At 39.5% G+C, this 12,657-nt stretch overlaps 1 protein-coding gene across 1 annotated transcript in view; it reads right to left on the minus strand.

The window, feature by feature from the left end:
• rbm20 (RNA binding motif protein 20) overlaps positions 1 to 12,657 on the minus strand; it is a 55,906-nt gene that overhangs the window by 14,195 nt on the left and 29,054 nt on the right. Inside the window, exons 2-5 of the mRNA XM_042428910.1 lie at positions 6,736 to 7,780; positions 6,144 to 6,208; positions 5,588 to 5,694; positions 4,098 to 4,198 (exon numbers count right to left, since the gene is read on the minus strand). Coding sequence (XP_042284844.1) covers positions 4,098 to 4,198; positions 5,588 to 5,694; positions 6,144 to 6,208; positions 6,736 to 7,780 — 1,318 coding nt within the window. The remainder of the gene's footprint in view (positions 1 to 4,097; positions 4,199 to 5,587; positions 5,695 to 6,143; positions 6,209 to 6,735; positions 7,781 to 12,657) is intronic.

Consider the following 12,657-nt stretch of genomic DNA (forward strand, 5'->3'; position numbering starts at 1 on the left):
CAAGTAGCTAGATACATGTTATTCAATGTATCTTTTTTGGACATTAAATATTAAATGTAACCTTAAATTTAAGGTTTTCTTAATCTTAAATTTAAGGTTTGAAAAACAAACTGCAGGGAAATATTCAGCTAAACCACATAATGTATACACTGTGTACATAGACCTGGCCCATGGCATAGGCAGCATAGGCGAATGCTCGGGGCGCCGTCCATCCATAGAGGCACCCCAAATGAGGGAAGAAAAAAAATTCAAAATGTTAAACTTTTACTATTTTTTTACTGATACTATTATTTTTGAAATATTACAAAAAAAGCCCACAACATAACTACATAGCATAGCCTATAGCCTATAGCCAGCATCCCCTCCCCCAACCCCACCGATCTTTAGTTAGACTTACCTGATTGTGGGGGATGGGCGAGTTTAGTTTAGTGAGTAACACTAGCCCCTCTTAAACAGCCTGTTCAAGGTGGGAACACTGCACCTTTATTCTGTATAAAAGGGACAGCTGGCACGATGGGACAGGGAGCTGACGCTGATGTGTTACACGTCTCGCCTCTGGATCCAAAACGCCAGCATGCCATGTAAAAGCGCACACAAGGACGGCATTATACTGGCTTTGAATGGTCCAGTGTAAAAAAGCAAAGGCAGCTAAATGACGGATCTTCTTTACAGCTATAATAGGGGATCTCTGTATAAAAGAGCCTTCTGACTGTGAAACGTGTTACGATTGACATCAGTAGCCTAATTCAAATATATCATGTCAAAAGACCAAAGCCCCAGAGTTAACATCAGTTACTCCCACCTTACATTTATTAGGGAAAGTTGGCGAGACTATTCAGGTGTTTGGGGAATAACCTACAACATAATTTTGAGAAATACACTTTTTCTTTTAAGTGTGGTGCTGCTGCACAAACCATCCACTGTCTGCCTCAAGAAACCAGACACACATTTTTACTGACATCTTAGTCTAGTTAGCCGACGGTATTCCTGCTTCTAATAGTCAATTAAAATGCTTTTCTTTTTCCATCCCCTCCAACAGTTGTAAGCCTTGCAATTTCATTATCGATTAGTCTTATATGTATAGCAAACAGCAGGCACACGTGGGAGAAGTACTCATTGAATACATGTTTTGTGTATGAATGCTAGTTGTAGGGGAGACTGGGGGCCATTGTAACAATTGGTTTTGATGTCATTACTCTAAAACCTCTTGAACTATTTGGATACAATTTTTATGAAGGTAACTTGTATCTGTGTTCTACTTGTTAAGGGTCATCAAATGTTTTTACAAGCAATGTTAGAGTCATAATATTGATTGAAACACTAAAAGTCAAATGTTACATCTGCTGCAACATGCAGGGAGATTCTAACAGCATATGGGGGCAACATAATACCTTCATGTAAATACCAAGGACGACAATAAACCCCCAAGAATATAGAGATAGTTAAAACAATCAAACAGTCCAAACAAACAGGGCTTCCCTTCATCAACATTTAGATATAGTTAGAGACATAAGTTTGTCCTTTGGCAGGCAGAGAGGGATCATTACAAACCATGTGTATTATGAGTTTCATGGTTCTGTCCCGTTTCTGATTGGTGCAATGTGAGATCTTACAATTGCCTCCGGTCTACTCTTGCTGTCGGTGCTTAGAATGTCATTGGCTATAATGGGGCTTAGGAGCTATTATTGGCTAGGTTTCACCATCAGCAGCTTTTTTATTACTACTATATAACACCCAAATGGCCACATGTACTCCTCTCTTCAGATGCACTTTTAAAATATTTTAATCCCACCCCTGCAAATCCTGGGACACCTTCTCCACCTCAGCACCTTCCAGCAATGCAGTATCAGGTTCTTTAATATTGTTTTTATTTTGTGGGGGGGGGGGGTGTTTCTAAAATAAAGAACATCTCAAAGACATAAACCTATGCAGTTTCTGTGTGAGTGTATGAACATTGGTGGTAGAACTGGCTGCGATGCAAGGGCCACCGGCTAAAATCTTGCCAAGGGCACCAAATTGGACAGGGCCAGCTCTGTTTGTTCAGGTATGTGCTCCGCATTGTGTGCGTGTTAATGCCTGCTGACTGTTGAAAGCTGCATGCTGGCCACCAGCTTAAGCTTTTCTCAGGTTTGCAAAGGGCTAATTTGAACTCAATCATCATTTACATTGCTTTTCAGGAGACTTGCCTTTGCGATGGACGACTAACAACAGCTGCTGTTTTTCAACCCTAGTCAAGAGCCAACACTTTTGGACAGGCACACTGACTGTAGGGCAGCAAGTAGTGACGGATATTCTCTGAGGAATACTCTTAATTAATTGGATCAAAAGCCCGGGTAGTGAGTGCTCCGTCTGTGTGCCTAAACTGGAGGCATTCAGGTGCAGTGTTGAGCCGAGGTCACCCACGCGCAGAGCCCAATACAAATACAACTGTAGTGATGTGCGTAAAACAGAGGAAAATAGACTTGAGGTGTAAATGAACGCTTCAGGTCAAGGTTATGCACATGAGACACGGCTGAGACGTGGGCATGCACAGAGCCAGTGCAGACAGCTGCATAGATTACAATGAGAGCCTATCTGTTGTGTGTGACATGCGCGTGAAAAGCATGTCTGACACGCTTGTTCTCTAGACATGGAGCAATACTTAAATAAGCTGTTCATACAATAAGGATAAAAAATGTGAACATTCTGGATGCTTGATATTTGTAATGACCTGCTAGTTTGTTGTTGGTGTACTGCTAAGTTATATCTATTTCTTTTCACCCGACTAGTCTATACCAGCCATGTCATTCAAATCACATCAGTCCCCACAAGAGTTATATTGAGTTACAGTGATTATTGGTTATGGTTAAAATGAAACTTTTTCTGTTTCAAAATACAGACAAAATACAAATTACCTAATTAATCAGTTAATGCAGTAAGCAATAAAAAGTATGATAAAGCAGCATAGAACACATACGTAGACCCAAAAGTGTGAATAACTTCACAAATGCACACTGCTATACAACATCTTATTTAAAGATGAAGTGCGGGACTTTTTCCTCCCACTTCTGGCAGTGACAGTAATTAAAAAAACACTGTCGACACATGGCCTACTCCGTCGCTACTGCTGCTGCTGTAAAACGGTAGATAAATTGTTTTGAGTGAAATGACCCATTTCACTACCAGAATTTGATCCATTCAGTCCGATAACATTTGGAAAATCCAGAAGAGTTGCACAATTAAATTACTTCATCCCTATCGAAGCGAGCAGAGAACTACCCGGAAGTTAGCTGTTCGGCCAACTGAAGTTTCTAGTGCATATGCTCTGCCCATAGAGCATGCGCAGTATGCATTCACCCGACCAGCACGGGAATGTCAAACCTGTGAATTTATTTGACAAGGGCTTGAATGTAAAGGACATTCATTTGTAGTATATGTAAAAGTTTGGCACTGCAGGTTTCATACAGTAACTATTTTGTTATATGGATTTTACGGCTTAAATTGAATCCAGAGGATGGATAATCATTAAGTGAAAGTGAAAAATCTCAACACATAGTTTCTAGCCAACATTTAATGACACATTTTGCCATGCTGTCCAGTTCAGTGGAAAAGAGTTGTCCATCCCAGACAAAGCCTGCTGATGGGCCCTAGCAGCTGTCAACAAGGGGATCTGGGGCCATTCTTTACTAAAAACCCATTTGTGGGCCATTCATTATGCACTTCATACACTCTTTCCTGCTGCTGAACTATAAAATCTTTCAAGATACATGAAATTAATTCAGTATATAGAAGAAATTCAGTGTAAATGTAATTAGAGATAAGATATAATACCACCATCATATCAGTCAGAAGCTCTTACTGTGCACCACAGAATACCAATGAAAACTCGCCAGTGGCCTCCGAGCCAGAGTCACTGATATGAGTAAAACATTAATCAGACTTAAAAAAGATTACTTTGAAGATTTCCATGAAACAAGATATAATCATGGTATATCCAACATCATGTTCTAAGATGACAGCTGCTCTTTCCTATCACTGGTATTCTTTCTAACCTGTCACAAAAGTTTTATTGCCCTGGGCAAACTCCAATATTCCTGAGAAAAAAACATTTGTCTGACCTTTGACTCTGGCTGGTGTGAAGTAAATCCTGTGTCTGACATGGGATAAGTCTTCATGGCTGCAGCTGGTAAGTATGATGCATTGGTTCCTGAGGATACATCTGTGGAAACAATTTTAATTTTTGATTAAAAATTGTCTTCATACAATAGACTAAGTGTGGCAAAAAAGCTAATATTTCTGACATCATAGTTCAAAGTTATAAATATATTTTCCATTATTTAATAGTTTCTTTGTTGTATGGAATTTGGAAACACTACGTTGGAAGAAATTGTTCAAAACATGCATCAATGTTGAGAACAGACATCGGGGAAGGGTGGTGATGTAATGTGAATAAACTTCCAGGTTCTCAGTTATACCATGTTCTCTTCCAGCAATGATTTCAAACAAGCAGTTTGAAGATTCATTTTAATGGATGTTTTGGGAAACCTCCATAATATCCATCCATTTTTATTTTAAATCTAAAGACATTTAGTTGAGTGTGCTGTGATTCTAATGATATGGCTTCAGGATTTCGATACAATGGCTCGTGCTGTTGGCTTAGTACAATAGTTGTGTCTTGGCTGGCTCAAAAAAAAATTTCTAGTTATTTACAGCTACTGTTCTAAACATTGAATACTTAAATGAAAGAAGAACAATCAATCCTGGTTCTTTGAGAGGGGAGTGCTCAAAGACCTGCTCCATCAAATTTGTGACCAATGAGTGTTAAGCTCAAAGGTGCTTTTATATTGTCTGCCCTGTGCAGTCTAATGCATCCAATAAAACAGCTCTACCATAAATTCTACATTTACGAAGCTTATACATTTTCAGCTTTTGTTCACATTGTCAAAAAGGTGATAATTCTACTTTATTATTGAGGTTGTAGTGGGTGCTGGTGGTGTACTGGGGTGCATTATATTGAATGGTGTTCCTAAGATTTTGTCCATTCCATTAACATACACGAGGGAGGCAAAACATTAGGAACACTTTTCAATATAATAAACTCCAGTACACCACCACCCACTATGACCTCAATTATTAACAAAAAGTAGAATTATCACCTTTCAATGTTAACAAAAACTGAAAATGTATAAGCTTCGTAGGTGTAGAATTTATGGCAGAGCTGTTGTATTGGATTGCATTAGATTGCACTAGATTGCACAGGTGTACCTAATGAAGCGGTGTGTGTAATAAATAAGGGATATGTAATTAAGGAGAGAGATACCATCCATATGATAGAGAACAGGAACAAGTAAAAATTATGGTTTGGGTAAGTATAATGGACCACTATATGCTCGCTTTCAAAACTCTTCATATTAACAGCATACATCAATGTATCAGAATACTCTGTGTCAAGTTATAAGAACATGTTGTCTCATACCCTCGCGTAACTCTAAAAATACTCCCTGACCCCCACCTATCATTCTGTTCACATATTCTAGCCATCTGAAAAACAAATATCTAGCATTGCCAGCATACAGGGACACTTGTGGTGACGAATGGGTTACACTACCTTGACTTGCAGCAGAGTAGATCATGGAGTTCGTCCCTCCGGTGTTCAGACCTCCATCAGAAGGCCTGCCGACAGCGTAGTGAACTGCTCCAGCTGATACTGCAGAGCTGCAACAATCATAGAAGGCTGATTTTAGCAGCCTCTCCCCTGCCTTGTTCACTCATATCTTGTGACAGAGCTCATATTCATAGAGACATTAAGACAGCTGTATATGGAGCAAGGAAAAGGAAAATAAAACACTTCCAACACTCAAATAGAGATATTTGTCTGAACAGTTTGATATAGTGCTAAAACTAAAGATATTCACATTATACACATTGGTAAGACAGTGGAGAAATTACCAAACCATGGTCAAGGACAATCATAAAGGCAAAAATTTTCACTTATAATTGTTTCAAAATGAACAAAAACAGAATAGCCTATGTAAAGTCGCTGGCTTTGTGAAAATCATAAGTTGTCACTCAATAGTAAAACCATGTTTACAGGAAAGCACATTTCGCGATCACAACCTACTACAAACTCTGTCCAATGAAATTTAGAGTTGCAAATAACTCACCCCTCGTTTGTGTACAACATTCGGTTCTGCAGGTGTAGTTTTCCCTTCACGTGCTGGTCCCAGTCCTGAAAACACACATATGCACACACACATACACACCGTCCAAACATAGACTTGAACAGCTTGAACAGACACACTGGAAGCTCACTGCATGCCCTCCCTTGATAGCTCTTACATACCCCATGTATAAGCTCATGGCTGGGAGCAATTAAAGAGACAACATCTTGGATTAGGGAGTGGCTGCCCCTAAAATCAAAAATATTTCGCAATACTATATCAGCTATTTTTAGGCTAAAATGCCCATTTTCTAACGCTAAGCTAAGAAATTAATACATTTTAGGGTTCGGAACATCTAATGAGCATGAAATGACCTCATGTTTTATTTGCAGACAAACTACTTGGGTATTGAATTGCCCGCTTGCTCAATTCTCCATTGTCTATTTTCAATTAAGGTGTGAGCTGACAAATGTTACACCGGCTGCTGAATAAATACGTTTAGTTTCGGGTTTACATCTAGTATGTTTAAAAAAACAAGGAACCCTTTATACATTTACATACATGCATTTACTTTTTGACTGATCAGTTCACCCACCTTCAGGTTGTAGACCTTCTTGTCACAGATGCTACATTGGTGTGGCAGTTGAGTGGGTGTAACAGCATGGTAATCATTGACTTGGTAAGGCTGAAGTGTCCTGGTACCTGAAGACGTTTCCTCACTTCTGTGCAGGGGCTGGTAGGCCCCAAACCCAAGCATGCCACTTGAACCAAAAGAGGAAGCCCCACTGCTGGGATTGAACTTTGGGTCAGGGGTTGGCTCCTCTGGGTTATATAATTCCGTTCTGGACCGAATTGGCTGTCCAGCTGCTGTCCACACATTGGCAGCATCAGAAACCATATCCACCTTTCCAGTGTGACTCAAGTTAGCAGCACCTTTCCATTGCTCTTTATGTCCAGTGGAGTTATAAACATTCATGTTCTGCTCATTGACACTAAACCCAGCTTGTTGCCCCTGCATATCCTGCCCATAGAAATCTCGCTGAAAACCAACATTGTTCATGTTTTTTGCCTGAGTGCTAATTACTGTGTACTGTCCATCACCAGCAGTGGCTGATGCTGCAGATGTCCCTCCGCCTAAGTTGTACTGAAGACGCCTGTCAGTATCAGAAGGGTAAACTGACCCTGACTTTTTAGCATACTCTGCACCCTGTTGGCCCACTGTGGTCCCTCCGCCATGATGGTTCAGTCTCACATTCCCTTGGCTTTGGTTGAATCCCCCACCCACCAAGGCCCCCATGGTTGAATTTGAAGAGGGGAAGCCTAGCACCCCTGCGGGGAAGGCACCCTGAGGATTCCCAACCATTGTCGAAGTCCGTAGCTGATTGAACAGGGGTTGGGACATGGCGACATTGGAAAGAACCTGATTGAGAACAGTGGCAGCAGTGGCTGTATTGCCCCCCTGAGCCAGTTTGAGGCGATGGAGAGTAAGCTGGGCCTGGAGCTGAGCGAGCTGGAGGCTGGCTGGGGTCAGGAGGAGCTGCTGGTTCTGCTGCTGAGGCCCCGCCTGCACACCGCCTGACAGCTGGCCACCCACCTGGAGGCCCTTCTTATCGGTGCAGTCCACTGGCACTTCGCTGATGCTATAGGAAAAAAAACATCAAATACTTTCATAATTTCAAAGGACAAATCCATTTGACTTGTTAGATATCACATAATAGTTGAGAAACTACTACAACTGCTAATGTTTGTATCTATGATCACAAGCCTGCTCTTAAAGTGGAGTTCAGATTGGGCAATTTTTTTTTTTGGCATTTTTGCCTTTTGAAAATAACAGTTTAAAATTGCAGAGAGATGGGAAACAGGGGTGGAGAGAGGTTTTTTGACATTCAGCAAATGTTAGAATTATGTCATGTTGTGTAGGTTACTGGTGCCACCCAGACTAGGTAACTGGCTTTTTTCCACTCCTCATTGTAAATGGCGTAATGAGGATTCAGTCTGCAACTCAGACATTCTGAGTTGCCAGCCTAGGACCTGATTTCATACAAGTTTGATACGAAGAAACCAGCTGCATGAATCCTGCCAGTGCAACCTGGAGGACACATGAGAACACACTGAAGTTGCATGCATGTAATTAATTGAAATATTTTGTTTAACCTGTGATGATTAATTGTGTGTAATCTGTGCTGACTGTGTTAATGTGTGTGTGAATACTTTGTTAATAACAATAGTAATATAACAATAATATGATGGGGACTGTTTATCAAATGTCTATAGAGGCAGATAAGGTTTTATTGTGCTTTAATTTTATATATGAATCTCTCATGTTCTTCTCATTGACCGTGCAGTGGGCCTCTGCAAAAAGCTGGTGAGCAGTTTGCCCTACAGCTGAAGGCGTAAAAAGGAGCTAACAGAGGCACAAAGGGAGCTGAAGTTTTCAGAGCATGCACTGAAGACAGAGTGCCCCACAAGGTGGGGATCGAGACAGGTCATGATAGAAAGAGTCCTGGAGCAGCAGAGAGCTATTGCTCATGTCTTGTCCACTGACAGAAAGGCCTGACACCTCATCCCCACATGGCAGGACACTGACGCCCTGCAGGCCATCAACAAATCTATCTGCCCTCTGACTGAGTTTATTGATGTGCTTTCCAGTGAGAAGTAAGTCAGTGTTTCCTTTATACAGCCAGTCCCCCACTTTTTCAGCTCCTCTATCCTGAAAATAATATGAAGATCCAGACCTAACATGCACTATCAAAACCAAAACCCTGAACTACCTGGATGAAAAATACAAGGACTCTCTGACACAAGAACTGCTTGACATGGCCTCTGTTCTTGATCCACAGTTCAAGCTGAGATAAGGACAATGTCGCACCAATCCAAGCCAGACTTACTTCTGAGATGACGAGGACTGTGTGTGCAGGCATGGTAATAACTAATTATTGTGATTACATACAGATACAGAATTTATTATAAATGAATAAAATAAAGTGGATTAAAATGTGCTATGAAATCAAGAGCTGTAATGTGCTGTAAGTGAGGAGGGCCTGCTGGACTCGTGGAGGGAAGACTTGAGACTCTACCCATGATTCTCAAATCTGGCGGAAAAGTACTTTTGCATTCGAGCCACAAGTTTTAGCACTGGGGGAAATGTAGCAACCTGCCTTTGCTCGTCTCTGAAGCCAGAAAATGTTGACAGGCTGAGGTTTCTTGCCAAAAACCTTTAAACACTATCTTTTTGCCTTTTCTGCATAGGCCTCAATTGTTTTCATCTGGCTGCATTATGTGATAGCATATTTATTTTTAGTTTGCTTATATTTTGGGTACAATTTTATTTATATTTTGCTTCTAGGAGATGCACTGAATTCAGGTGAATAAGAACCTTATTTAAAGTCTTATTTTGATGCAACAATTTGTTAATTAGCAGGAATGTAGCACAACGTGAAAGTGAAAGCAGTGCTCTGCTCATTTAATTTTGGGTAAAAAGTTTTGGTACAATTTTATTTATATTGTGCTTCTAGGAGATGCACTGTGAATAAGGACCAGTCTTATTTTGATGCAAAGATTTGTACATAAGCAGGAATGGAGCACAACATGGGAATGAAAGCAGTGCTCTGTTTATTTAAATCTGAAAGTGCAATAAATATATTTTGTCCCTAAAATCAATGAATAATCATGATAAATAATCATGATTATTCATTGATTTTATGATCTCAATATTGATCAAAATAATTGTGATTATCATTTTGGCCATAATTGTGCAGCCCTAGTTCACACTGTTTTCAAGCATTACTACAATACCATTATTGATTGCTAATGTAACAATTGTGGATCTGCATACTTTTTTAGAATATTACAGTATTCTCACGGATGTATTGGCTGAAGCAAATGTTTATGCTTTATGTAAATATTGTACCAACAACCACGAAACAATGACCGCTTTTGTACAGTTGGAGAGGGTTAATGAGCGTTCATATTAGGCTCTGCTAACTAGCTACCGCCAGCAGCTGTTACATTAGCTACTGCCATTAACCATAAAACAGAAAACGATATATTACTGGTATTACTCAGAGGCATTTATTCATTACTGCACTGCTTTTCTATTTTTATTGACATTGGCTGTTAGAAACTTTCAGCTCCTCATATTCACACAACTGTGTTCCTCACAGTTCGCATCAGCAAACAAGGCAAATCTTACAAGTGATAAGTCAGCAGATGGCCAACAGTTGGGCGCAGCCATCAGTTGGCTGTCAGGGCTGCTGTGATTAGGACAAACCAAAGGAAGTAATCGGTGCCAAGAGGTATTACACAGAAGTATGCTACTGATTAAGTTGTTCACTAACCAAAAAATGTGTTTGTTTATGATCAGCAATAAGTCTTTTCCTTTGTTTGTATGGCTAAGGAAAATAACAAGGAAAACTGGTTACTTGAGCTGGTAATCATGGCAAATGCTCATTGTTATGACTTTCACTGATACTTGAGCCCTGAATTTTTTTTATAATTTCATAATTTTTTTTTATACACATGCTCTGATATTTCACTATTAATCACCATTCAGGAGCTATGTTAGCCTCTGCTGTGCAGTGTGAACTACACAGCGACAGTAAGACTGCTATCTGTAGCAACTCGGTTGTATAATACTGGCAATGGGGTGGATATGGAGGGCAAGACGTACCTAAAGCTGTGGACTCCAGAATTACTTAATTGCAGGGTTCCAAACCCCTGTCTCTGTCTCCCACTTTCACAGATATGATTGTCCAGTTTAATGACAAGAAAAAATCAGCTACTATGTCAGTGAGCTCCAGGAGAAACAATTCATCCTCAAGCTCCTCTCTAAGACCATAAAGATAAGTAAGCAGCAGCCTCCTTAGACTAATTATGTTGTGTCACTAGACTAGCACACTGATAGTATACTGTCCACTGTAGTTCAAACATAATTTCAATTACTTTTCACAAACATGGAAAATGATTTTAATTATTTCATCTTTAACAAAAAGGTCACAGCACCTCTACCATAGGGTGACACGAGCTATCTTAGACCAATCAGTGGAAAAGGCAGATGGTGTGTGCTTAATGATTAAGTAGCCTACCTTTACCTTTAGATTATCTCATAAATCAATTACATGAAAAATATGGGCATTCATTTCTTTTGCAGATATTTCTGAAGCTCTACAGACAACAAATGCTTTAAGTCTGGTCTGGCCAGAAGAGAAAAGAACATTTTGTACATGTTTCAATTAGCTGGATAGAGCATGATTAAAATATCAAGGGGTTAGCTAATTTTTCTACTGCTACACTGTACTGACTGTACTGAACACAAGTTTGCAACAACACAAGCAACTGTAATAGAACCACTTAGAACGCATCGTTTACTGGTGCTGTGACCCTGTTTGACTGGCCTGTCCTTTCAATTTCTGATGAATGCTCTCACATGCTGTCTAAACTTAGTCTACTCAACTATTCATCACATCATCTATGTTAAGCACCTGACACTGCCCTATCTTGCCACTGTTCCGCTCCGCTGAAAGGTGACAGACCAATCAGATTAGCCATGGTGAAATCCAAAATTGTTCTACACACGGTTTTGTCATCAAATAAATTTTACACACGGAGATACTGACGCACTGGAATTATAGTTGCCTGTAAACACGTTTACAAGCAACTACAAAAGGTAGTACTGCACATGTGGAGAAATGCATTATAAGACTAATGTACTTGTCCTTCTTGAATATAAAAAAAGTTCAAGAGACATTTTCAAATATGAATGTATGTAACTGAATCTTGTGGAAGATTATCACCTCCAGATCTATCTTCCCTCTGGCTTCTGTAGTTGTGATGTAGTCTTGAGATTACATTGCCACATCATAAACTTATATCACAACCATCACTCATACTCCTTCTAAGCTATTCTAACTATTCTGCTGTAGACATACGGTCCTGAAATCACACCCCTGAGCATGAAAATGAAAAGTCAGTGAAACTATTGTAAGTTTGTTTTACATTTTGAGAAACCTGAACTGAACTGTATTGTAACTGACTTAAAGGATTTGGGTGACAATTTTCAATATATAATACTGTATACAATATACAATACTTAATGTTAAGGTTCTGCATTTATTCAAAGGTTTTTAAGGTTGGGCAATTTCAGTTCTATCATTTTATTTGTCAGTACAAGTGCAACGGCTGTCAAACAATAAAGGCAAATAAAAGCAATTGTAAAAACTTAATAGAGACAAATAATCAAACATTCATTAAAGAGAATCAATAACTGATTCCATGTCTGCAGTTCTACATCACAATGACTTAAGTTTCATCAACATAGCTTTTCTTTTGGCATAACTGTTCCATTTATTAGTCGTACTCTATGTTATGATTTACTATTGTAATACATGTCCAATCAATTCTGGCGGTCAGGCTGCTCAGTAGTTAAGACTTATAGTTCCAAGACTTCATGCTCATCTTCAAAAAAAAAGATAATTTAGAATTTTGATGTGGCTAAATATTAAAGTTAAAAATATAAATG

The sequence above is a fragment of the Thunnus maccoyii genome, chromosome 2 (genome assembly GCF_910596095.1).
Source record: "Thunnus maccoyii chromosome 2, fThuMac1.1, whole genome shotgun sequence".
Classification (NCBI taxonomy): Eukaryota; Metazoa; Chordata; class Actinopteri; order Scombriformes; family Scombridae; genus Thunnus; species Thunnus maccoyii.